This window comes from Scyliorhinus canicula, chromosome 27 (genome assembly GCF_902713615.1).
Source record: "Scyliorhinus canicula chromosome 27, sScyCan1.1, whole genome shotgun sequence".
Classification (NCBI taxonomy): domain Eukaryota; kingdom Metazoa; phylum Chordata; class Chondrichthyes; order Carcharhiniformes; family Scyliorhinidae; genus Scyliorhinus; species Scyliorhinus canicula.
In genome coordinates, this window is record NC_052172.1 from 12586525 (window position 1) to 12611799 (window position 25275).

At 49.1% G+C, this 25275-nt stretch overlaps 1 protein-coding gene across 1 annotated transcript; it reads right to left on the reverse strand.

The window, feature by feature from the left end:
* Nucleotides 1–117: 117 nt before the first annotated feature.
* exosc5 (exosome component 5) lies at nucleotides 118–25259 on the reverse strand. The gene is made up of 6 exons (XM_038786224.1): nucleotides 25101–25259; nucleotides 23340–23453; nucleotides 17327–17448; nucleotides 12380–12520; nucleotides 8227–8316; nucleotides 118–525 (listed from the first exon to the last, which is right to left on the reverse strand). Exons 1-6 carry the CDS (start codon nucleotides 25198–25200, stop codon nucleotides 427–429), a joined length of 666 nt encoding a protein of 221 aa, XP_038642152.1. The 5' UTR covers nucleotides 25201–25259; the 3' UTR covers nucleotides 118–426.
* Nucleotides 25260–25275: the final 16 nt, after the last annotated feature.

A 25275-nucleotide genomic window follows, 5' to 3' on the forward strand; every position in this document is an offset into this window, starting at 1 on the left:
CAATGGAACCGGAGTTACCAGTGATGGCAGAGGATAAATCAACCCGGATTTTTACTGCCTGCCAGATTTGAAGGGATATTGCTGGAAAATGAAAAATTAGCACAAAAGCAAACCGGAACCCGTGAGCATTAAATTTTATTTTAAAAAAAGATCCCTTCTTCCCGACTCCCAGATATTCAGGTGTCTGGCACATTTCACAAGGTGGGCCAGAGTGGTGGGACAGGTGAGAACGTCCACTTCTCTCTCAGGCACTCACCAGCTCAGAATAACCACACATCTACAGGATCGGCCAACAGTTACCGTGGAGGGCTTGGGAACAAAGCACGATTGCTGCTCGCCACCAGAGACCTTGTCCATTGGCCTCGTTCTGAATGCGAGGGGGGCTTGACGTTGCTGAAGGTCCTTTGGCACACTGTTGCCCCATCTCTATTCGCTCTGTTTCGAGTATGTCCTGTTCACCGAGTCCCTGTAGAATTGGAAGATTTTCTCTGCAGCTTTCTGGCATATTGCAACACACTGCTGAAGCTACATGAGGAGACAAGAGCATTATCTTTTTTTTAAAATATTTTTTAAAAAAAGAAATGAAAATTTTTACAGAAAATATAACAAGTATAGCAAAAAGCAGTAATATGCAACTAACAGCCCCATAACACCCACAATTCCCCCCATACCGTAACATCACATGTATCACATTCCCCCACCCCCCCCCCAAACAAGAGAACTTAACCATAAATTAAAATTAGATAAATCAAATTTAAATAAAATAAGCCAACATAATCAACGCCCCCCCCCCCCCCCCCCCCCCCCCCCGGGTTGCTGCTGCTACTGTCCCAGTACCCTATCGTTGAGCCAGAAAGTCGAGGAAAGGTTGCCACCGTTTAAAGAACCCTTGCACCGATCCTCTCAGGGCGAATTTAACCTTCTCAAGCTTAATGAAGCCCGCCATGTCATTGATCCAGGTCTCCACGCTTGGGGGCCTCGCGTCCTTCCACTGTAGCAAAATCCTTCACCGGGCTACTAGGGACGCAAAGGCCAGCACACCGGCCTCTTTCGCCTCCTGCACTCCCGGCTCCACCCCAACCCCAAAGATCGCGAGTCCCCATCCTGGCTTGACCCTGGATCCCACCACCCTTGACACCATCCTCGCCACCCCCTTCCAGAACTCCTCCAATGCCGGGCATGCCCAGAACATATGGGCATGGTTCGCTGGACTCCCCGAGCACCTGGCACACCTATCTTCACCCCCAAAGAACCTACTCATCCTCGTCCCAGTCATGTGGGCCCTATGCAGCACCTTGAATTGGATGAGGCTAAGCCGCGCACACGAGGAGGAAGTATTTACCCTCTCCAGGGCATCAGCCCATGTCCCGTCTTCGATCTGTTCCCCCAGTTCCCCCTCCCACTTCGTTTTCAGCTCCTCTACTGACGCCTCTTCCACCTCCTGCATAAGCTTGTAGATATCAGATATCTTCCCCTCTCTGACCCAGACCCCCGAAAGCACCCTGTCACTCACCCCCTTCGCGGGAAGCGAAGGGAATCCCTCCACCTGCCGCCTAGCAAATGCCTTTACCTGCAGATATCTAAACATGTTTCCCGGCGGGAGCCCAAATTTCTCCTCCAACTCCCCCAGGCTCGCAAACCTCCCATCAATGAACAGGTCCTTCAGCTGTCTAATGCCCACTCTATACCATCCCTGAAATCCCCCATCCATGTTCCCCGGGACGAACCTATGGTTCCCCCTTAACGGAGCCTCCATCGAGCCCCCACTTCTCCCCTATGTCGCCTCCACTGCCCCCAAATCTTGAGGGTAGCCGCCACCACCGGACTCGTGGTATACCTCGTGGGAGGGAGCGGCCACGGCGCCGTTACCAGGGCCCCCAGGCTTGTATCCCCACAGGACGCTCTCTCCATCCGTTTCCATGCTGCCCCCTCCCCCTCCATCACCCACTTACGCACCATCGACAGGTTGGCCGCCCAGTAGTACCCCGAGAGGTTGGGCAACGCCAGCCCCCCCCCCATCCCTACTCCGCTCCAAGAAGACCCTCTTCACCCTCGGGGTGCCATGCGCCCAAACAAATCCCATGATGCTGCTGGTCACCCTTTTAAAAAAGGCCCTAGGGATAAAGATGGGCAAGCACTGGAAGAGGAACAAGAACCTCGGGAGAACCGTCATTTTGACGGATTGCACTCTGCCCGCCAGCGATAGCGGCACCATGTCCCACCTTTTAAATTCCTCCTCCATCTGTTCCACTAGTCTGGTGAAGTTAAGCTTATGAAGAGCCCCCCAACTCCTGGCCACCTGCACCCCCAGGTACCCGAAACTCTTCACTGCCCTCCTGAAGGGGAGCCTCCCAATTCCCTCCTCCTGATCTCCCGGGTGCACTACAAATACCTCGCTCTTTCCTAAGTTCAGCTTATAGCCCGAGAAGCCCCCAAATTCCGCTAACAGTTCCATCACCCCCGTCATTCCCCCCTCTGGGTCCGCCACATATAACAGCAGGTCGTCCGCATACAGCGATACCCGGTGCTCCTCCCCACCCCGCACCAGACCCCTCCACTTCCCTGACTCCCTCAACGCCATGGCCAGCGGTTCAATCGCCAGTGCAAAGAGCAGGGGGGACAGGGGACACCCCTGCCTGGTCCCACGATAAAGCCTAAAATACTCCGATCTCCTTCCATTTGTGACTACACTCGCCATCGGCGCCGCGTAAAGCAGCCTCACCCATTTGATGAATCCCTCCCCAAAGCCAAACCTCTCCAGCACCTCCCATAGGTACCCCCACTCAACTCTATCAAACGCCTTCTCTGCATCCAGCGCCACAACTATCTCCGCCTCCCCCTCCACTGCCGGCATCATGATAACATTGAGCAGTCTCCGCACATTCGTGTTGAGCTGCCGCCCCTTGACAAACCCTGTCTGATCTTCATGAATTACCTCTGGCACACAATCCTCTATCCTGGTAGCCAGGATCTTCGCCAGCAACTTAGCGTCTACGTTAAGGAGTGAGATAGGCCTATATGATCCGCACTGCAAGGGGTCCTTATCCCGTTTTAGGATCAAAGAGATCAGTGCCCGCGACATCGTCGGGGGCAAAGCCCCCCCCTCCCACGCCTCATTGAAAGTTCGCACCAGCAGGGGATCCACCAGGTCCGCATATTTTTTGTAAAATTCTGCCGGGAACCCGTCCGGACCCGGGGCCTTACCTGACTGCATTTGCCCGATCCCCCTGACTAGCTCCTCCAACTCTATCGGCGCCCCAGCCCCTCAACCAGCCTCTCTTGAACCCTTGGGAAACATAGCCTGTTCATGAAGCTCTCCATCCCCTCTCTCCCCCTCGGAGGTTCCGACCGGTACAATCCCTCGTAAAAGTCCCTAAAGACCCCGTTTACTTCTGTCCCCTTCTGCACTACATTTCCACCCCCATCCTTCACTCCCCCAATTTCCCTAGCCGCATCTCGCCTACGGAGCTGGACAAGAGCATTATCAACAGCATGAAGGATGTCTTACCCCCCCGCCAGAACTTTAGAGAGAGGAGGGGCCCAGAGTTTTTAAATACTGAATGTTGAGGAAGGAAATATTACATATATATATATATATATATATATATATATATCTCATCAACAATATATACAGCTTCTAAGATTAGGAGAAAGTTGCACCTGAGAGGAGAGGTGGGAAAGCAGGGACTAACTAACCCAAGCCATTACACAAATTCTAAGTGCAGAAATGGCCGTTCATTAGCACAGGTCCATTCCTGCCCAGCCTTCATCTCTGAAGCCTTCTCTATCCCTTTGGCTAATGTTCCTCGGAAGAGACCAAGTGCCTTTAAGTTACTGCACTTGCGGCTGCACAAAAAGCTTTAAAAAAGAGTTCATGCACTTCAATGAGGAGACAGTGCAAAATAAAAATAAAATAACAGGAATGTTGCCACCTGAAATCTCTGCTCCTTCAATTTTGACCTCTTCGACTTGCCCGATTTTAGTCTCTCTACCATTTGAAGCAATGCCTTGAGCTGCCGAGGCTCCAAAGTCTGGAATCCGCCCCCCCCCCCCCCCCCCAACTAAAGCTCTCGGACTCCCTTTCTTACTTTACGACTCTCTTTAAAGCATACCTTTCATCAAGGTTTTGGTCACCTCCCAACAATGTGCAGGTTGGGTGGACGATCAATGTGCGGGGTTACGGGGATGGGGCCAGGGAGCGAGCCTAGGTCTTCCCGCTCTTTCAGGGCAGCACAGTAGCACAAGTGGACAGCACTGTGCCTTCACGGCGCCAGGGTGCCAGGTTCGATTCCCTGCTGGGTCACTGTCTGTGCGGAGTCTGCACGTTCTCCCAGTGTCTGCGTGGCTTTCCTCCGGGTGCTCCGGTTTCCTCCCACAGTCCAAAGGCGTGTAGGTTAGGTGGATTGGCCATGATAAGTTGCCCCTTAGTGACCAAAAAGGTTAGGCAGGGTTATTGGGTTACGGGGACAGGGTGGAAGTGAGAGCTTAAGTGGGTCGATGCAGACGCGATGGGCTGAATGGCCTGATTCTGCACTGTATGTTCTATGTTTGAGGGTCGCTGCAGACTCGATGGGCCGAACTGCCTCCTTCTGCACCGTCGGGATTCTACATGGCTCAGTGTCAAATGTTTGAGAATGTTCCTGTCGGAGTTTGAGTACATTCAAGGCACTTCAGAAATGCAGGCCAGCATTATTGTTGAAGTGTGTGCTCCTCCACACTACGCCCAGCTTGTCATCATCCAACACCAACAACATATCATTCCATTCCCTTTTCACTCGTGTGTTTACCTAGTTTTTCCTTTGCAGGCCTCACTCCAAGAGGCAAAAGTTCCAAATTCCAACCATTCTCTGGCTAAAGAGGTTTTGTCGAGAACTCTTTATTGAAATTAGTAGTGACTATCTCATATTTGTGGCCTCTTAAGCTTTGGACTCTGTACAAGTGGGAACAGCTCTACAGCTGCCCCATCAAATTAGTCAGAATTATCAAGGTCGCTATTCAGTCCCTCCCCTCCACCTGCTCTTTTCGGGAGAATAGAGCCAGAGCCGGTTCAATCTTTCCTGATGGTTATGACTCCTGAGTTCACGTAGCCGCCGTGTAAATTTATTCTTACACATTTGGAATGATGACATGCTCACACCTGCCATGCACAATGAGTTCACCCCCTGTGGCCGAGCTAGTCGCTGACCATTTCAATTCACACCCCGAGACCATCTATTCTGGAAAAAGCTCCTCCACCTTTCACTGGGGCCAGGCAGCAACAAGCCTGCCCACTTGCTAACGAAGCACTACGCCACACTGCAGCAGAGCCTGCTGACAGCAAGAGATGGAACTGCACACTGTGCCCAATCTCAGGGAGCAGAATCCTACCCTGCAGCACTCCCCGAAAGATCCAGATTGTGAATCAGCCCACGTAGGTATAGATTATTAAAGAGTAATTAGAACTGACAAGATACTGGGCGGGAGAGAGAGAGACTCACTGCAACCATATGGAGTCAAGCAAAGGTCACGAAAGAAATGGATTTGAAGCCGTTTTGAATAGATTTGCCCCCTGTGGGTAAAGGCGTTGCAGCATTGAGAGTCACACGGGTGGTAGGTGCCGTCACTGGCCTGTACCAGCTGGTCAATATCAGCGAATGTAACAGCTTCACGACAAAGAAATGTTGTAATCTTGTAATAATCAGCCTCAGCTAATTTGAGTTTCAGCCATGGTTCAGTAGTTCGCACTCACTTCCCAGTCATTTCCCACTCGAGGCTTGTGGTCGTTTAAAATTTACTGAGGGTGTGCGGCAGTGTTGGGAGGCGCCATCTTTTTTTTTTATATATAAATAAATTTAGAATACCCAATTCATTTTTTTTCCCAATTAAGGGGCAATTTAGTGTGGCCAATCCACCTAGCCTGCACATCTTTGGGTTGTGGGGGCGAAACCCACGCAGACACGGGGAGAATGTGCAAACTCCACACGGACAGTGACCCAGAGCCGGGATCGAACCTGGGACCTCAGCGCTGTGAAGCATCAGGGCTAACCCACTGCGCCACCGTGCTGCCTGGGAGGCACCATCTTAATGAGAACGAGGGCTCGCCTGCTTCCTTGGGTGGACGTCAAAGATATTGAGGGGAGGGGAGGGGTACATGGAAAGAGGGATATATATATATATATATATATATATATATATAAACACAGATTATAGAGCAGGTTGATAACTAGGTTTTTAAGCACTTAATAAAAGTGCTCACTTAGCTTTTCAATTCTTGTTGGACACCTTTGATCAGGAAATGTAGAATGATCTGCAAGAACTCGGCGAATATTGCAATGGTCAGGATAAGGGTAGTGGGGGAGGGGTTGGCATGGGAGTAGATGAAGTGGTCTCATGTAGGGGCATGGTTTGCGGGCACTGTTAACGGTGCCTCTGCCGTTCTTGCCGATCAGGTACTTCACAAGCCCCAAGCCCAGTAGTGGTGGCAGCCCTGTGGGTGTGGGCACAGTGGCAGCAGCACCTGGGGTTGGAGGGGGCATCAATGTGGACACCGATATGTGGCAACCATGGGTTTGCTCCGGGGGGGGGGGGGTTTCCATGGGCGAGTGTGCAGGGGTCAACCGGTTTGGGGATCTGTTTGTAGATGGGGGCTTTGTGTGTTTGGAAGAGCTGGAGGAGGGTTTGAGCTGCCCCGTGGGAATGGGTTCTGCTACCTGCAGGTGAGCGACTTTGTGCGGAGGCAGATATCGAGCTTCCCGCACCTGCTGCCCCAGAGGCTACATGATGTAGTGTTGAAAACAGGAGAGGGGGAGGGGAAGATATCTGAAATCTATAAAGAGCCTGGGGATTGGGAGGCAGCCCCGATTAGGGAGGTGAAGCGGAAGTGCGAGGAAGAGTTGGGTTGGGAGGTGGAGGCTGGGTCGTGGGAGGACGCCCTGTGTCGAGTCAATGTATTCTCATCGTGTGCCAGGCTTAGCATGATACAATTTAAAAGGTGGTCCACAGGGATCACATGGCTGGGCCCGGATGAGCAGATTCTTCGAAGGGGTGGAGGATAGGTGTGGGCAGTTTGCGGGTGGGCCTGCGAATCATGTCCATATGCTTTGTGAATGTCCGAGGCTTAGGGGTTTGCAGACGTCATGTCGGAGGTACTGAAGGTAAGGGTGGTTCCGAATCCAGAGGTGGCGATTTCTGGCGTGTCAGAAGACCCGAGAGTCCAGGGGGAGCAAGAGGCTGATGTCTTGGCCTTTGCCTCCGTGGTAGCCCATAGATGGATTCTGTTGACATGGATGGACTCGGAGCTCCTGAAGTCGGGGGTGTGGGTCAGTGACATGGCTGGCTTTCTCAGAATCCAGAAGATTAGGTTCGCCTCAAGGGGATCGATGCTGGGGTTCGGCCAGAGGTGGCGGCCGTTTTTCGACTTCTTTGTTAGCAGTTTGGGGGGGGGGGGGGGTTTAAAAAGGGGAGGCATGGGGAGTTGGGCAAGGTGGGGAGGGTTGGCGGGGAATTGTTTTTGGGGTGTTGTTTATGTAAGCCATGTTGGCTGGGTTTTGTCGTTTTTGATGTGCAGTTGCTTATTCTCTTAAAATTTATAATATAAATGGCTCAATAAAATATTTTTACCGTCTGTGCCCTGTCCCCCAACACAGCCAGCCGTTTTCTCTGACAATCAATCTCCTCAGTGCTGAAGTTGATTAAATGCAGTGGTAATCTGGTACTCGGCCAAGGCAGACCGGGGCGGGAGGAACCAGGCTGTTTAAGACGCCGATCGACCAGACCCCGCTTTTGCCCTGAATGCTGCTGAGCTTCTCGAGTGTTGCTGAAGCTGCACTCATCCACGCACTTGCGTCCTAAGTGCTGGGGGCCTCTGGGGAAGAGTTACGCGGGCACCCCACTCACTGCCACGTGACACAGACTCGGATGGCACCGGTGAGGTTGCCAGTTCCCCTTAACGTGTCTGCTTTGTCGAGGTGACAAGAGACTAGTGCTGTAACCCAGGCATTGCCGTCAGTGTCTAGGTAAAATCTGAAGTGCTACTGATAACCACAATCTATGTGGGTCATTGATCACAAAACAAACGTAGCTCTGTCCTTTTATTACACACGTCTGTATCCTGTGTGCCGCTAACCCTCTTGTATGGAGCCTATGGCCATCCAGCGGAGGTGGGAAGAGGATGCGGCCGGCACCAGGATATATGTCAGAACCTCCTGGAATGAAATGAAAAGGCTGCGCGGGTTTCGTAAAACATACCTCTTCAACAGAATAAGTCCCTTTTGTGGACGACATCAGCAGTTGCTTCTCAACACTGTCGATGGAGAACGTGAGAACAGCAGCCGCCTCCTGAAACAAAGGTACCCGGGGTGAGACAGCGGTGTTGTCTGCCAGTGAAGCCAGTGGCAGTAGCATTCAAAATTAGCCACTTTCAATGGTGCGGATTAAACCGACTGCGCTACAGGGAAACTCTTACTTCGGTGGGACAGAAGAGCCAGCTTAGTTCAGTTGGCAGCAACTTTGCCGAGCCAGAGGTTGTGGGTTTGGGTGGCACCTACGTTCCCTCGAAGCTGCGAGGGTACAGTAGTTGCACAGCAATCCAGAACATACTGCACAGTGCAACAAACAGGTCACATGCAGCCAGCAGGACCGAGACTGATGTCCTAGCGGGGGTATTTGTTGGAGTGGCTGGGGAGGGTTTAAACTAAAATAGCAGGGGAAGGGTAAACCTATGCAAGGAGCCAGAGGAGGGGCAATCAAGGACAAGAAGAAAAGACGGAAAGGGGAATAAGGAAAGCGATAGGCAGAGAAACCCAGGGCCAGATTCAAGCAGGTCCATAGTGAAATACAACGGGAACAGAGCCAGCAATGTTAAAAAGACCAGCTTAAAGGCTTTGTGCCTTAACGCACGGAGCATTCACAATAAAGTGGATGAGTCAGTCGCGCAAATAGATGCAAATGGATATGGTAGCGCCGGGATTTCGGAGAGATGGCTGCAGGGTGACAAACGTTGGGAACTGAACATCCAGGGGTATTCAATATTTAGGGAGGACAGACAAAAAGGAAAAGGCAGTGGAGTTGCATTGCTGGTTAAAGAGGAAATTAACTCAAGAGTGAGGAAAAATATATAAGGGAAGAGCAGAGAAACACTATCGGGCAAGGAACATTAGTGGATGTCGTATATAGACCCCCAAACTGTAGCGGTGATGTTGGGAATGGCAATAAACAGGATATTAGAGATGCACGAGATAAAGGAACATCTGTAATTATGGATGATTTTATTCTGCATATAGATTGGGCAAATCAAATTCAGCACAATACCATGGAGGAGGAATTCCTGGAGTGCATATATGATGGTTTTCTGGATGAATATGTTGAGGAACCAATAAGAGAACAGGCCATCCTAGACTGGGTACTGTGTAAAGAGAAAGTAATAATTGGCAATCTAGTCGTGTGAGGGCCCTCGGGGATGAGTGACCATAATATGATAGAATTCTTCATAAAAAGGTGGAGAGTGACATAGTTGATTCTGAGACTGGGTCCTGAATCTTAATACAGGAACTATGATGGTATGAGACACAAGTTGGCTATGATAGATTGGGAAATATTACTTGAAGAGATGCTGGTAGATAGGCAATGGCAAAGATTCAAAGAGTTCGTGGGTGAACTTCAATAATTGTTTATTCCTGTCTGGCACAAAAATTAAAATGGGAAAGGTGGCCAAACCATGGCTTACAAGGGAAATTAGAGATGGTATTAGATCCAAAGAAGAGGCGTGAAAATTGGCCACGGGGAAACAACAGACCCGAGGATTGGGAGCAATTTACAATTCAGCAAGTAGGACCAAGGGATTGTTTAAGGCGGCGAAAATAGAGTACGAGAGTAAGCTTGTGGGGAACATAAAAACTGACTGTAAAAGCTTCTATAGATACGTGAAGAGAAAAAGATTGGTGCCATCCCTTACAGTCAGAAGCAGGGGAATTTATAATGGGGAACAAAGAAATGGCTGACCAACTAAATACATAATTTGGTTCGGTCTACACAAAGGAGGACACAAAGAACATACCAGAAATGTTGGGGAACACGGGACTTAGTGAGAGGGAGGAACTGAAATAAATCAAGAGTAGTAGGGAGATGGTGTTGGGGAAATTAATGGGATTGAAGGCCAATAAATCCATTGGGTCTGAATCTACATCCCAGAGTACTCAAGTGGCCAGAGAAATAGTGGATGCATTGGTGGTCATCTTCACAGATTCTATAGACTCTAGAACAGTTCCTAAAGATTGGAGGGTAGCCAATGTAACCCCACTATTTAAAAAGGGAGAGAAAACCGGGAATCATAGACCAGTCAGCCTGATGTTGGTAGTGAGGAGAATTTTAGAGTCCATTGTAAAAGATTTAATAGCAGAGCACTTGGAAAACAGTGGCAGGATCGGATAGAGTCAGCATGGATTTACAAAACCTTGACAAATTTACTGGAATTCTTCAAGGATGCAACAGTAGAGTTGGTGAGCAGGAGCCAGATCATGTGGTTTATATGGACTAGGCCTTTACTAAGGTTCCACTTAACAGATTAGCATGTAAAGTTAATGTGCATGGGATTGGGGGTAGCGTATTGAGATGGATAGAAAACTGGTTGGCAGACAGGAAATGGAGTAGGAATAAACTGGGCCTTTTCCGAATGGCAGGATGTGACTAGTGGGGTACCGTAGGAATTGGTGTTAGGACTCCAGCTATTTACAATATATATATATATTAATGATCCCAAAGCTGAAGGGGTTGGATTACGAGGGGAAGTCGAGTAGACTGGGACTGTACTCGTTGGAATTTAGAAGGATAAGGGGGGATCTTATAGAAACATTTAAAATTATGAAGGGAATAGATAGGATAGATGCGGGCAGGTTGTTTCCACTGGCGGGTGAAAGCAGAACTAGGGGACATAGCCTCAAAATAAGGGGAAGTAGATTTAGGACTGAGTTTAGGAGGAACTTCTTCACCCAAAGGGTTGTGAATCTATGGAATTCCTTGCCCAGTGAAGCAGTTGAGGCTCCTTCATTAAATGTTTTTAAGGTAAAGATAGATAGTTTTTTGAAGAATAAAGAGATTAAGGGTTATGGTGTTCGGGTCGGAAAGTGGAGCTGAGTCCACAAAAGATCAGCCATGATCTAATTGAATGGCGGAGCAGGCTCGAGGGGCCAGATGGCCTACTCCTGCTGCTAGTTCTTATGTAGATGAGGGAGCTAAGGGGCGGCACGGTGGCCCAGTGGTTAGCACTGCTGCCTACGCGTTGAGGACCCGGGTTCGATCCCGGCCCCGGGTCACTGTCCGTGTGGAGTTTGCACATTCTCCCCGTGTCCGTGTGGGTTCCACCCCCACAACCCAAAGATATGCAGGGTAGGTGGATTGGCCACCCTAAATTTTTCCTTAATTGGAAAATAAATAATTGGGTACTCTAAATTATTTTTTAAAAAGATGGGGGAGCTAAATGTAATATCTCCAAATATTGTAGGTGACACAAAGCTGGGTGGGAGGGTGAGCTGTGAGGAGGATGTAGAGATGCTTCAATGTGATTTGGACAAGCTAAGTGAGTGGGCACATGCATAGTGGATTCAGTAGAATGTGGATAAACGTGAAGTTATCCAGTTAGTCATAAAAAACAGACACATTAAAGGCACATTATCTGAATGGCTATAAATTGAGAGGGAGATTGGAAGGATGTTCTTGAGAGCAAGATGTTCTTGCTATCGAAGAGGTGCAGCGAAGGTTTACCAAACTGATTCCTGGGATGGCAGGACTGATATATGAGGAGAGATCGAGTCGGTTAGGATTATATTTGCTAGAGTTTAGAAGATTGATTAGGGATCTCTTAGAAACCTGGAAAATTCTAACAGCATTAGGCAGGGTAGATGAATCATAAAATCATAGAGTTTACAGTGCAGGAGGCCATTCGGCCCATCAAGTCTGCACCGGCTCTTGGAAAGAGGACCCTACCCAAGCCCACACCTCCACCCTATCCCCACAGGTGATTTAGACTGCCACTTAAATGCAGTACCGAGGGAGTGCTGCAATGTCAAGAGGTACCATTTTACAGATTAAAGCCAGGTTCTGTTAAAGGTTCCATGGCAGGGAATGTTCTGGCCAGCATTTCCTCCTCGATCAATACCTTGAAAACAGATGGCCTGGCTACTCAGCCAGTTGCAGATGGCTGGGCCTTGCTCTGCGCAAATTGTGTTTGGCACATTACAAAAGGAATTCATTAACAATGATGCGCTTTGAAATGCCCAGAGGGCGCGATATAAATGAAAATTCCTAAATGGAACGTGAACGCATTCTTTTCCAGCGCTTTAAGCAGATTTTAAATCAGGCATGTTGCCTGCTGAGATTTTACTGCCCTGCGTTTCACTTCACTAACCTTCTCCATCTTGGTTGTTGGGTCTAAAAGGATTTCTCTGTTGGAGTCAATCACACACGTAATCCCGCAGAAAACGCTTCTCATGGGCAGCCCGGCATCCATCAATGCCATGCAGGCTGCATTCAGGCAGCAAGACAACAGCTAGTCCAGTCAGTTAAGGATCTCCCGGGTGATGGAAACTTCAACACAAACCCGCGCAACATAATTAGTCACGTAGGGGCAACAAAAAAAGACAGCAAATGCATGGACGGAATTGTTAAACACCGTAGACCGGCTTTGCTATCGCGTATTTGCCTTTCACGGAGTCATAGAATCTCTCCAGTACAAGAGGCAGCCATTCGGCCCATCGAGTCCACACCGACCCTCCTCACCCTGCACCTCACGAACTGGGCCAGCAAAGGGGCTGGTTTAGCACACTGGGCTAAATCGCTGGCTTTGAAAGCAGACCGAGGCAGGCCAGCAGCACGGTTCAATTCCCGTACCAGCCTCCCCGAACAGGCGCCGGAATGTGGCGACTAGGGGCGTTTCACAGTAACTTCACTTGAAGCCTACTCGTGACAATAAGCGATTTTCATTCATTCATTTCATTCAGAGAGACAATTTGTCACATTTTTTTCTCCATACGTCGAATGAGACAAGCTGCAGAAGTAAAGCTGTGCAGATACGTCAGCTGTTCCTCAGTCGGCAGCAGGCTAGCCTGCATCACAAAGTTGTGGGTTTAAGTCACAAGCTGGAGACTCGAGCACAAAACCCAACTGATAGTGAGCGTGCTTGGCCCCGTCTCTCGGATCGGACGTTAAAGCAAGGTCTTCTAATTGGACATTCTTTTTTTTTTTTTTTTTTTTTTTTTAATTTAGTGTACCCAATCATTTTTCCAATTAAGGGGCAATTTAGAGTGGCCAATCCACCTAGCTTGCACCTTTTTGGGTTGTGGGGGCGAAACCCACGCAAACACGGGGAGAATGTGCAAACTCCACACGGACAGTGACCCAGAGCCGGGATCGAACCTGGGACCTCGGCGCCGTGAGGCAGCAGTGCTACTCACTGCGCCACTAATTGGACATTCTGACTTCTCCCTCAGTGTACCCGCACAGGTGCCGGAATGTGGCGACTAGGGGCTTTTCAGAGTAACCTCATTGCAGTGTTAATGTAAGCCTACTTGTGACACTAATAAAGATGATATTATTGTAAAAGGTCCCACTGCACGATTTCAAAGATGATCTCCCTGGTGTCCTGGCCACCATTTCTCTCTCTCAGTGGGGCCACAACAGAACAGATCACCTGGTTATCACATCGCTGACGGAGGGACCTGGTTCTGCTCAGATTGGTTGCACAACAGGAACCACATTTCAAAGAGGACTGTGAACATTACTGAAAAAGTGAGACCTGTCGAAGTTTTTCATCTTGCACTCATCAGGACTTTGCAAGAATACCAGTAGAAGGGGAAAACGCCAATTTATACTATACAAGAATTGGTTGGCAAGTGGACTCTGTTTGATAGAGGTGTTGCCATGGAGAATGCGCCAGTCATGGTGACTGACAAATAATTGTCAAGCACTGTTTGAAATTTAAACCAAACTGCTTGACCCTGATTGATCAAAGCATTGACGTGGGGAATTAATAAGGAATGGCTGCACTTATTTTGTTTAGCTGAAACAGGCACAATGTGTGCACATGTTCTGTCTGCAAGGATAACTTCCCTGACCTTCTTAAAAATAGTGCCATTTTACATCCACCTGAGGGGGCAGCCATGGCATTGAATTGACATCCTTTTTAAAGATGACACCCCTGACAGTGCATTTGATACTGGGGTACCAGGCCTGATTTTTGTGCTCTTATCCTAGAGTGAGACTTGAAACCTCAGGGAGTGGCGCTGGCTGATAAACTGTACCATCGCTTTCGGGTGAGATGTCCACATTCAGAGGTTCACAAACAGCGACCCCGCTTTGTGACACTCCTTGGCTGTCAAGAGTGTGGCTGCCATCAAGGCTCACACACAGCGCGCACCTACACCTCCTGCACTGCAGGCTGCACCGGGGGGGCGGGGGGGGGGGGGGTGCGTGGCACGGTGGGACAGTGGTTAGCATTGCTGCCTCACAACTCCGGGGTCCCGGGTTCAATTCCACCCTCGGGTGACTGTGTGAAGTTGGCATGTTCTCCCCGTGTCGGCGTGGGTTTCCTCCGGTTTCCTCCCACAATCCAAAGATGTGCGGGTTAGGTGGATTGGCCATGCTAAATTGCCCTTGAGTGTCCAAAAAAAAGGCTGGGTGGGGTTACTGGGATAGGGGGGGGGGGTTACTGGGATAGGGTGAGAGCCTGCGCTTAAGTAGGGTGCTCTTTCCAAGGGCCGGTGCAGACTTGATAGTCCGAATGGCCTCCTTCTGCATTGAAAATTATATGATATCTAACCCCACATCGCAGTCAGTCTGTTGCAGCTCTTCACATCTCCTGAGCTCCACTGTCACGGGACACAGCAAGTAACGCTGTACCACATCAGCATCAAATATTGGCAGAGGCAATGTGGGCGAAGGGACATTTGGTAGTGAGTCTGTCGTCTTGCCAGACAAGAACATCCCACACCATATAAACCTCATTTGAAATCTGCTCTTTGTATCTTGTTCATCAGACACCTGGGTTCAGTGACCTACATTGGATGTAAAATTCTCATCTTGGTGTTCAAATCCTTGCCCCTCCCCCATCAGCCCACTCTTCCAGCCTCTGAGATCTCTGCGTACCTCTAGTTCTGGTCTGTTGTTCAGCCCCGATTTCCTTTGTCCATGGGGAATTGCACCTTCAGCTGCCTACGCCCTAAATGCTGGAATTCCCCCGTCCCCTCTCTCCGCCTTTGCCATGACCCAATCCTGTCCTAACATCTCCTTACCTGCCGTCAAATTTTGTCTGATCGCACCCCTGTCAAGCGCCGTGGAACATTAAAGGCACTATATAAATTCAAGTTGCTGCTGTCTACATTGCTGCTAGCAACACGAGGTCGGGTTCAGTAAACAAGCAGCTAAGCCCTTTTCAAGTAGTTTTTACCAAAAAAAAAATACAATCCTGAATCATTTTGTTGAGGACCGTTTCAATCTAAATGGGATTATTTAAAGCAGATAATGGGGCCAGGAATAAAAAGCACTTACGCCTCTTTCTTTCATGAGTCACACGCTACCAAAGTAGAACAGCAGGTGAATCAATAGGAACCGAAAAGCAGATTATATATGCACAAGACTTTGCAGTTGATACGAACGTCGGGAGAAGCAACTTACACACTATTTAGAACACAAGAACAAGGAGCAGTTTAGCCACTCAATACGATCACGGACGATCTCCTCTCAGCCTCAATCTACTTTCCTTCCAGTTCTCCATAACCCTTCACCCCAAATCTGTCCATTTTCCCCTTAAATTTACTCAATGTTCCGGCACCCACTGCACTCTGGGGGTTCCATAGATTCATCACCCTTTGAGAGAAGTAATTTCTCCTCATCTCGGTTTTAAATCTGCTACTCCTTCTCCTAAAACTGTGACCTCTAGTTCCAGAATGCCCGAGGAAACATCTGCTCTACATCTACTTTGTCAATACCTTGTATCGTCTTTATATACCTCACCCAGCTCTTCCCTCATTCTTCTAAACCCGAGAGAATAGGCCTAAACTGCTCAAACCTATCTTCATAAGACAAGCCCTTCACATCTGGAATCAACCTGGTGAACCTCCACTGAACTGACTCCAATGCAACTACATCCCTCCTCAAGTCAGGGGACCAAAACTGTACACAGTACTCCAGGGGCAGTCTCACCAATGCCTTGTACAGTTGCAGCAACGCCAGGGAGCTCCTTCAGAAGAGACCTGCCATTTGTCAGTTGATGCCTAATTATTGATTAAGGCTTCAGGGAGAACTCCCCTGCTCCTCATCGAAAGAATGGGCACAGGATCTTTTGCATCTGCCCGATGCAACATCCCTGGTGTCCTGGCCAATATTCGTCCCTCAACCAACGTCACTAAAATATGACGTTTGTGGGACCTGCTGATCGCTGGATCTTACTGTGAGCTTCTGGCTGCCACACTTCCTACACTGCAACATGTAGCGCAGTGGTTAGCACAGTTGCGTCACAGCGCCAGGGTCCCAGGTTCGTTTCGCAGCTTGGGTCACTGTCTGTACAGAGTCTGCATGTTCTCCCTGCGTCTGCGTGGGTTTCCTCCGGGTGCTCCGGTTTCCACCCACAAGTCCCGAAAGATATGCACACTGGGCTAAATCGCTGGCTTTGAAAGCAGACCAAGGCAGGCCAGCAGCACAATTCAGTTCCCGTACCAGCCTCCCCGAACAGGCACCGGAATGTGTCGACTAGGGGCTTTTCACAGTAACTTCATTGAAGCCTACTCGTGACAATAAGCGATTTTCTTTTCATTTCATTTCATGTGCTGTTAGGTGAATTGAACATTCTGAATTCTCCCTCAGTTACCCGAGCAGGCACCAGAATGTGGCGACGAGGGGCTTTTCACAGTAACTTCATTGGAGTGTTAATGTAAGCCTACTTGTGACAATAAAGATTATTATTTTTAGTTTCCACACTTCAAGAAGTACTTCAATAACTGCAAAACACTTCAGGGTGCCAGGAGGTTGGACACGTGTGTGTTTTAAAAAATAAATTTAAAGTACCCAATTCTTTTTTTCCCAATTAAGGTGCAATTTAGCGCGGCCAATTCACCTACCCTGCTCATCTTTTTGGGTTGTGGGGCTGAGACCCACGCAGACACGGAGAGAATGTGCAAACTCCACACGGACAGTGACCCGGGGCCGGGATCGAAGCTGGGTCTTCGGCGCCGTGTGGCAGCAGTGCTAACCACTGCGCTGCGCCCCCATGAGGTTGGACACTGTTTAAAGGTAATGGGGAACATTTCAAAGTTGGAGATTGCCATGCCAGCAGACCTGTCACTACTGCTGAAAAGGATACAGATCCAGAGTCATGGATGACTTGCAACACGATGGTGATGGATGAACGGGGGTGGAGCGCAGTCAGGATGGTGGCTTCGCACGTGTTTCGAATCATCTGCTCCTTGCTCTTCTCGGCAACACCTTTCAGCAAACAAAGAAAATAGTCCGAGTGAATCATGTGGTTGGAAAAGACACCAAAAACAATCGGTAAAATCAAACAACCATGCCTCACAAACAAGCTCCAGCTCAAGGACAGCATCAGGAATGCGAATACCAACAAGATTTAATCCATTGCCAGGGCAGAGGTTGACATGCCAAAACCTGATTCACCGTTCTCGGCCGAGCAGGAAAATATCAGCCCTCTCGTCAGTCAGTTATAGTAACCCCACTTCACGGGAAGAAAAACTGTATTGCTGAAAAAATACATTTCGTCGAAGTCTTTCGTCTTGTACTCATCAGGAAAATGAAAAAGGGGAGAAAAAAAACTTTATACTGTATGAGAAGAGAGTGTTGTTTGGGTGGCAGATAGACTCTTAGATTGGTAGAGGTGTTGCCACGGAGAACGTACCATTTAATGGTGACTGCCAAGGGTTGCTCGAAAATTTAAATCAGGCAGCTTGGTTCTGATCGGTCAAGGCATTGCCCAGAGGCATGAACCAGCGAATGGCTGTCAGTTATTTTGTTTAGCTGAAACAGAAGCAATGTGCACACATGTTCTATCTGTCTGCAAAGAACGGGGCCCTATGTACTAATATATGTAGATTCCACACAAATGAGCCCTGATTAATCAAACAAAATGATCGACCTCAAACCCTTGTGCTGAGTTTCAAACCCAATGTTCCACCCAGTGCTAAAGCATTTTGTCTGCATCTCTGTAACTTTGCCAGCGCCACCTACCTTCCACGTCACCAGAGTGCTGTCGATATCCTTAACGTCGAATGTTTAAGGCGATTTACAAATAATTTCCCACATTCCTTAAAGACTCCATGAGGGGGAAAGGAGATTGAGGTCTGGGGAACATTTGGCCTTACTGCATTAGCAAAGTTTGTAACAGAGGCAAAAGCTGAAAAGATTATAAGCTGCAGTCGCAGTTAAACATGCAAACCATGCATGAAAAACCACAGGCCACTGTGGTATTATAGCAGAAGAATGGAACCATGTCCTGTAATTTTTACAATTAAGAGGCAATTTAGCGTGGCCAATCCACCTACCCTGCACATCTTTTGGGTTGTGGGGGGGGGGGTGTGACCCACACAGACACGGAGAACGTGCAAATTCCACACGGACAGTGACCCGGGGCCGGGATTGAACCTGGGTCCTCGGCGCCGTGCGGCAGCTGTGCTATACCAGGTTCTCTTTTAACCTTGATCAGCTGACGGCCAGAAGCACCGAGCAATGTGGACGGCCTGAAGGCTAGGTGTTGGTCACTGCAGGACTTGTACTATTCTCTGAAATCAGAGAGTGATCCTTACATAATTTACATGTGACATATTTCCCCAATTCTGCAGTCTCTTCTTCCTGAAAGTCTTCCGACTTCCAATCTCTCATGCCTCTCTTCCAGCTGTTCAGCAATCTCAAGGCTCGCTGTATGGAACTCCCTCCCTAATCCCCATTTCCCCACCCCACCCCCCCAAAAAAACTTGCCCTTCACAATTTCATTTTGAAAGCATCGTCAGCCGGCTCCCCCAGCTGTTCAGCGTCTCTCCCCCCCCCCCCCCCCCCCCCCCCCCCACCCCCAACCTATTGTGCACCCCTTTAAAAGCCAGCATGCTTCACACATTCCACTCTTAACCAGGACCGAGATGCTGCCAGTGAATCTCAGGTCTCTGCTGCCACCGAGTGTTGTTCTTCATGCACTGCAGCAAAATGACCTGCAGGGGCTGGCAGGCAGTCAGTGCAGGAATCCCGTGTAGTTGTCACCCTCTCGAACAGATATACCCCTTTGGATACCTTCGGGGGGGAATAGCCTATCAGGGGAAAACAGCAGCAGCCAGAGCAGTGGCACCACGGCTGGCTCTGATGTTCAGCAGGGAGGGTCAAAGCGCAGAATAGCAATAGTCATTGGGGACTCTATAGTCAGGGGCACAGATAGACGCTTCTGTGGATGTGAAAGAGACTCCAGGATGGTATGTTGCCTCCCTGGTGCCAGGGTCCAGGATGTCTCAGAATAGGTAGCGGGCATCCTGAAGGGGGAGGGCAAACAGGCAGAGGTCGTTGTACATATTGGTACTAACGACATAGGCAGGAAGGGGGATGAGATCCTGCAGCAGGAGTTCAGGGAGCTAGGCAGAAAGGTAAAAGACAGGACCTTTAGGGTTGTAGTAAACCCCCAACATTGTGACTGCACCCTTCTTATTCCTGATCTCTACCCATATAGCCTCGCTGCCCTCTGAGGTGTCTTCCCACAGTACAGCTGTGATATTCTCCCTAACCAGAAGCGCAACTCCTCCACCCCTTTTACCTGCCCCTCTATCCCGCCTGAAACATCTAAGGGTTGTAATCTCAGGATTACTCCCTGTGCCACGTGCCAGTGAGGCTAGAAATAGGAAGATAGAGAGACTAAACACGTGGCTAAACAGCTGGCGTAGGAGGGAGGGTTTCAGTTATCTGGACCACTGGGAGCTCTTCCGCGGCAGGTGTGACCTGTATAAGAAGGACGGGTTGCATCTAAACTGGAGAGGCATAAATATCCTGGGGGCAAGGTTTGCTAGTGTCACACAGGAGGGTTTAAACTAGTATGGCAGGGGGTGGGCACCGGAGCAATAGGTAAGAAGGTGAAAACATTGAGGGAGAACTAGGAAATCAGGCCACTATGGCTCTGAGGAAGAGCAGACAGGGAGATGTTGCTGAAAACAACGGGACTGGTGGCCTGAAGTGCATATGTTTTAATGCAAGAAGTATAATAGGTAAGGCAGATGAACTTGATTAGTACTTGGAACTATGATGTTGTTGCCATTACAGAGACCTGGTTGAGGGAAGGACAGGATTGGCAGCTAAACATTCCAGGATTTAGATGTTTCAGGCGGGATAGAGGGGCAGGTAAAAGGGACGGAGGAGTTGCGCTTCTGGTTAGGGAGAATATCACAGCTGTACTGTGGGAAGACACCTCGGAGGGCAGCGAGGCTATATGGGTAGAGATCAGGAATAAGAAGGGTGCAGTCACAATGTTGGGGGTTTACTAGATAAGTAGACAGATTTTGGAAAGGAATAAAAGCAACAGGGTTGTTGTGATGGGAGACTTTAACTTCCCCAATATTGACTGGGACTCACTTAGTGCTGGGGGCTTCAGCAGGGCAGTTTGTAAGGAGCATCCAGGAGGGCTTCTTAAAACAATAGGTAAATAGTCCAACTAGGAAAGGGGCTGTACTGGACCTGGTATTGGGGAATGAGCCCGGCCACGTGGTAGAAGTTTCAGTAGGGGAGCATTTCGGGAACAGTGACCCCAATTCAGTAAGTTTTAAAGTGCTGACGGACAAGGATAAGAGTGGTCCTAGGGTGAATGTGCTAAATTGGGAAAGGCTAATTATAACAATATCAGGCGGGAACTGAAGAACATAGATTGGGGGTGGATGTTTGACGGTAGATCAACATCTGACATGTGGGAGGCTTTCAAATGTCAGTTGAAAGGAATTCAGGACCGGCATGTTCCTGTGAGGAAGGAGGATAAATATGGCAAATTTCGCAATCCTTGGATAACGAGGGATATTGGGTAGGCCTCGTTAAAAAGAAAAAGGAGGCATTTGTCAGGGCTAGAAGGCTGGGAACAGACGAAACCTGTGTGGAATATGAGGAAAGTTGGAAGGAACTTAAGCAAGGAGTCAGTAGAGCTAAAAGGGGTCACGAAAAGTCATTGGCAAATAGGGTTAAGGAACATCCCACAGCTCTTTACACGTACATAAAAAGCAAGAGGGTAGCCAGGGAAAGGGTTGGCTCACTGAAGGACAGGGGAGGGAATCTATGTGTGGAGCCAGAGGAAATGGGCAAGGTACTAAATGAATACTTTGCATCAGTATTCACCAAAGAGAAGGAATAGGTGGATGTTGAGTCTGGCGAAGGGTGTGTAGATAGCCTGGGTCACATTGAGATCCAAAAAGACAAGGTGTTGGGCGTCTTGAAAAATATTAAGGAGGATAAGTCCCGAGGGCCTGATGGGATCTACCCCAGAATACTGAAGGAGGCAAGAGAGGAAATTGCTGAGGCCTTGACAGAAATCTTTGATCCTCAGTCTTCAGGTGATGTCCCGGAGGACTGGAGAATAGCCAATGTTGTTCCTTTGTTTAAGAAGGGTAGCAAGGATAATCCAGGGAACTACAGGCCGGTGAGCCTTATGCAAGTGGTAGGGAAATTACTGGAGAGAATTCTTCAAGACAGGATCTACTCCCATTCGGAAGCAAGGGGTCGTATTAGCGAGAGGCAGCACGGTTTTGTGAAGGGGTGGTCTTGTCTCACTAATTTGATTTTTTCAAGGAGTTTTTCAAGGAGATTTTCAAGTAGGTCGCAAAGATGATTGATGCAGGTAGGGCAGTGGATGTTGTCTATATGGACTTCATAAGGCCTTTGAAAAGGTCCCTCAGACTAGTACAAACGGTGAAGTCACACGGGATCAGAGGTGAGCTGGCAAGATGGATACAGAACTGGCTAGGTCATAGAAGGCAGAGAGTAGCAATGGAAGGGTGCTTTTCTGATTGGGAGGGCTGTGACTAGTGGTGTTCCGCTGGGTTCAGTGCTGGGACCGTTGCTGTTCGTAGTATATATAAATGATTTGGAGGAAAATGTAACTGGTCTGTTTAGTAGGTTTGCGGATGACACAAAGGTTGGTGGAATTGCGGATAGCGATGAGGACTTTCAGAAAATACAACAGGATTTAGATTGTTTGGAGACTTGGGTGGCGAGATGGCAGATGGAGTTTAATTCGGACAAATGTGAGGTGATGCATTTTGGAAGGTCTAATACAGGTAGGGAATATATGGTGAAACCCTCAAGAGTATTGACAGTCAGAGAGATCTTGGTGTACAGGTCCACAGGTCACTGAAAGGGGCAACACAGGTGGAGAAGGTAGTCAAGAAGGCATACGGCATGCTTGCCTTCATTGGCCAGGGCATTGAGTATAAAAATTGGCAAGTCATGTTGCAGCTGTATAGAACCTTAGTTAGACCACACTTGGAGTATAGTGTTCAATTCTGGGCGCCATACTACCAGAAGGCTGTGGAGGCTTTAGAGAGGGTGCAGAAGAGATTTACCAGGATGTTGCCTGGTATGGAGGGCATTAGCTATGAGCAGAGGTTGAATAAACTTGGTTTGTTCTCACTGGAACGACGGAGATTGAGGGGCAACCTGATAGAGGTCTACAACATTATGAGGGGCATAGACAGAGTGGATAGTCACAGACTTTTTCCCAGGGTAGAGGGGTCAATTACTCGGGGGCATAGGTTTCAGGTGTGAGGGGCAAGGTTTAGAGGAGATGCGCGAGGCAAGTATTTGTTACACAGAGGGTAGTGGGTGCCTGGAACTCGCTGCCGGAGGAGGTGGTGGAAGACGGGACGATAGTGACGTTTAAGGGGCATCTTGACAAATACATGAATAGGATGGGAACAGAGGGATACGGACCCCGGAAGTGTTGAAGATTTTAGTTTAGACGGGCAGCATGGTCAGCGCAGGCTTGGAGGGCCGAAGGGCCCTATTCCTGTGCTGTACTCTTCTTTGTTCTTTGAGGCGGGTTAACAGCAGAGAACGATTCCCAATTCAGAAATGGTCTAATAAAGGAGTTCGACTTTATTTTCAGTACTAAAGATTCAACATGCTGTAGATTGCTCATGGAAAGTGCCCCCCCCCCCATTATTCCTATTTTTAAAAATTAATTTTAGGGATGTGGCATCTCTAATCATGCATAATCCTCACATAACCTTCCTGCAAGCTGCGCATACTTCATCAACGCTCCTTTATCCCCCCTGCAACTCCAAGCCTTCACCCAATAACTTTACTGCAACTCTTTCCCCCCCCCCAACACAGTCAACCTGAAACGCGTCACTTACCCGGTAACCCAACCTTGGGCTTCAGGAGGACATCCAGCGTGGCCTTATCGAAGATCTCTTTGCTGACTTTCACCTCCGCCGGCCCGTACACAGCAGCCAGGATTGTTGTATCCCCTGAGGTTTGGAAAGAAAAATGCCAAAGAGGTTGCTTCGTGGGAAGCATCGTGACAGGGACAACACTTTTTTTTTTTAAACTGCTTCACCAAATCGTCAGATATTTTGATGAACAAAATTAGTTCAGCTTTTTAATTAAGCCACTGAGAAATAGTCTGGAGATAAAACATTTAATCCACCTTTCATGACCAGACAGCTTTCCCAAAAGCATTTTACAATCATTTTCGAAGAGCTGCTACTGTTATAATATTGAAGGCACGGCAGTCACAAATTGTGCATCACAAGCTATCACAGAGAAGAAATAAACAGGCTGGCAGACTGCGACGAAGGGAGTGTGGTTTGGGTCAGTGCTGGGGCCCTGGCTGTTTACAATCTCTATCAATGATTTGGATGTGGGGACCAAATGCAATATTTCCCAAGTTTGCTGATGGCACTAAACTAGGTGGGAATGCAAGCTGTGAGGAGGATGCAAAGAGGCTTCAAGGGGATTCAGACAAGCTATTTGATTGGGCCAGGACATGGTATATGGAACACAGAATCCCTACAGTGCAGGAGACGACCATTCGGCCCATTGAGTCTGCACCAGCCCCCTGGAAGAGAATTCTACCAGGCTCAATTCCCCACCCTATCTCCGTAACCCCACCGAGGGGCAATTTAGCATAGCCAATCCACCTAACCTGCACAACTTTGGTCTTTGTGGGAGCAAACTGAAGTAGCCGGAGGAAACCCACGCCGTCACTCTGGGAGAACTGGCAAACTCCAGCGTCCCCCAAGGCCAGAATCGAACCCAGCTCCCTGGCACTGTGAGGCAACAGTGCTAACCACTGTGCCCCCCCCCCCCCCCAATAACATAATATGGAAAAATGTGACATTATCCACTTTGGTAAGGAAAAACAGAAAGGCAAAATATTTCTTCAATGCTGAGAGATTGGGAAGCAATTTGGATAGCAAATCATCGAATCCCTACAGTGCAGAAGGCCATTTGGCCCATCAAGTCTGCATCAACCCTCATGAAAGAGCACACTAGCTAGACCCAAGTCCACACCCTATCCCCGCAACCCCACATATCCTTTTCGACCCTCCAACACCAGGCCATCTTTCTCTTGTTCTTAAGGCTGCAATCCCTCCCAGCTACAGTGCAAAACCCAACACATCATCCCCCTCTTTATTTATTTCTGATGAAGAGTCAAACGGATGCGAAGCATTAACTCTGTCCCCTCTATTTACAGATGCTTCCAGCCAGACCTGCGGAGTCTCGGTCCTCATTGTCAAGAAAAATATTAAAAACGGGGCGGTGGGGTAGTTAGCGCTGCTGCCTCACAACCCCAGGGTCCCAGGTTAGAGTCCCCGCTGGGTCACTGTGCGGAGTCTGCACCTTCTCCCCGTGTCTGGGTGGGTTTCCTCCGGGTGCTCCGGTTTCCAAAGACATGCAGGTTAGGTGGATTGGCCATGCTAAATTGCCCCTTAGTGTCCACCGGTTAGGTGGGTGTTGGGTTACAGGGATGGGATGGGGGGGGTAATGGGCCTGGGTTAGGTGCTCTTTCAGAGGGTCAGTGCAGACTGGACGGGCTGAATGGCCTCCTTCTGCACTGGGACTGGCTCTGAGGTGAAGGGGAGCCACCCCAAGGTGAGGAGGCTGGCACCCACCTTGCATGAAGCAGGCCGAGCCATCGGGCCTGGAGAGGAGGCTGCGCTCGCAGCCGAAAGGCCTCAGTTGCTGCGGGGCCTCGGCGCCGGCTTGGTCCATCCTTCAGCAAGCCGACAGCTGCGGGGCAGCCGGGGTGGCTAGGTCAAGTACCCCACCCCCGCTGACTGACAGGCG

Excerpts from the sequence above, each read along its gene's own strand:
- exosc5 (XM_038786224.1), bottom strand. The coding sequence starts at position 25,200 with ATGGACCAAGCCGGCGCCGAGGCCCCGCAGCAACTGAGGCCTTTCGGC. Across the intron at positions 23,454-25,100 it reads CTCGGCCTGCTTCATGCAAG|GGGATACAACAATCCTGGCT; the intron begins GTGGGTGCCAGC and ends TCCAAACCTCAG. Across the intron at positions 17,449-23,339 it reads GCCCAAGGTTGGGTTACCGG|GTGTTGCCGAGAAGAGCAAG; the intron begins GTAAGTGACGCG and ends GTTTGCTGAAAG.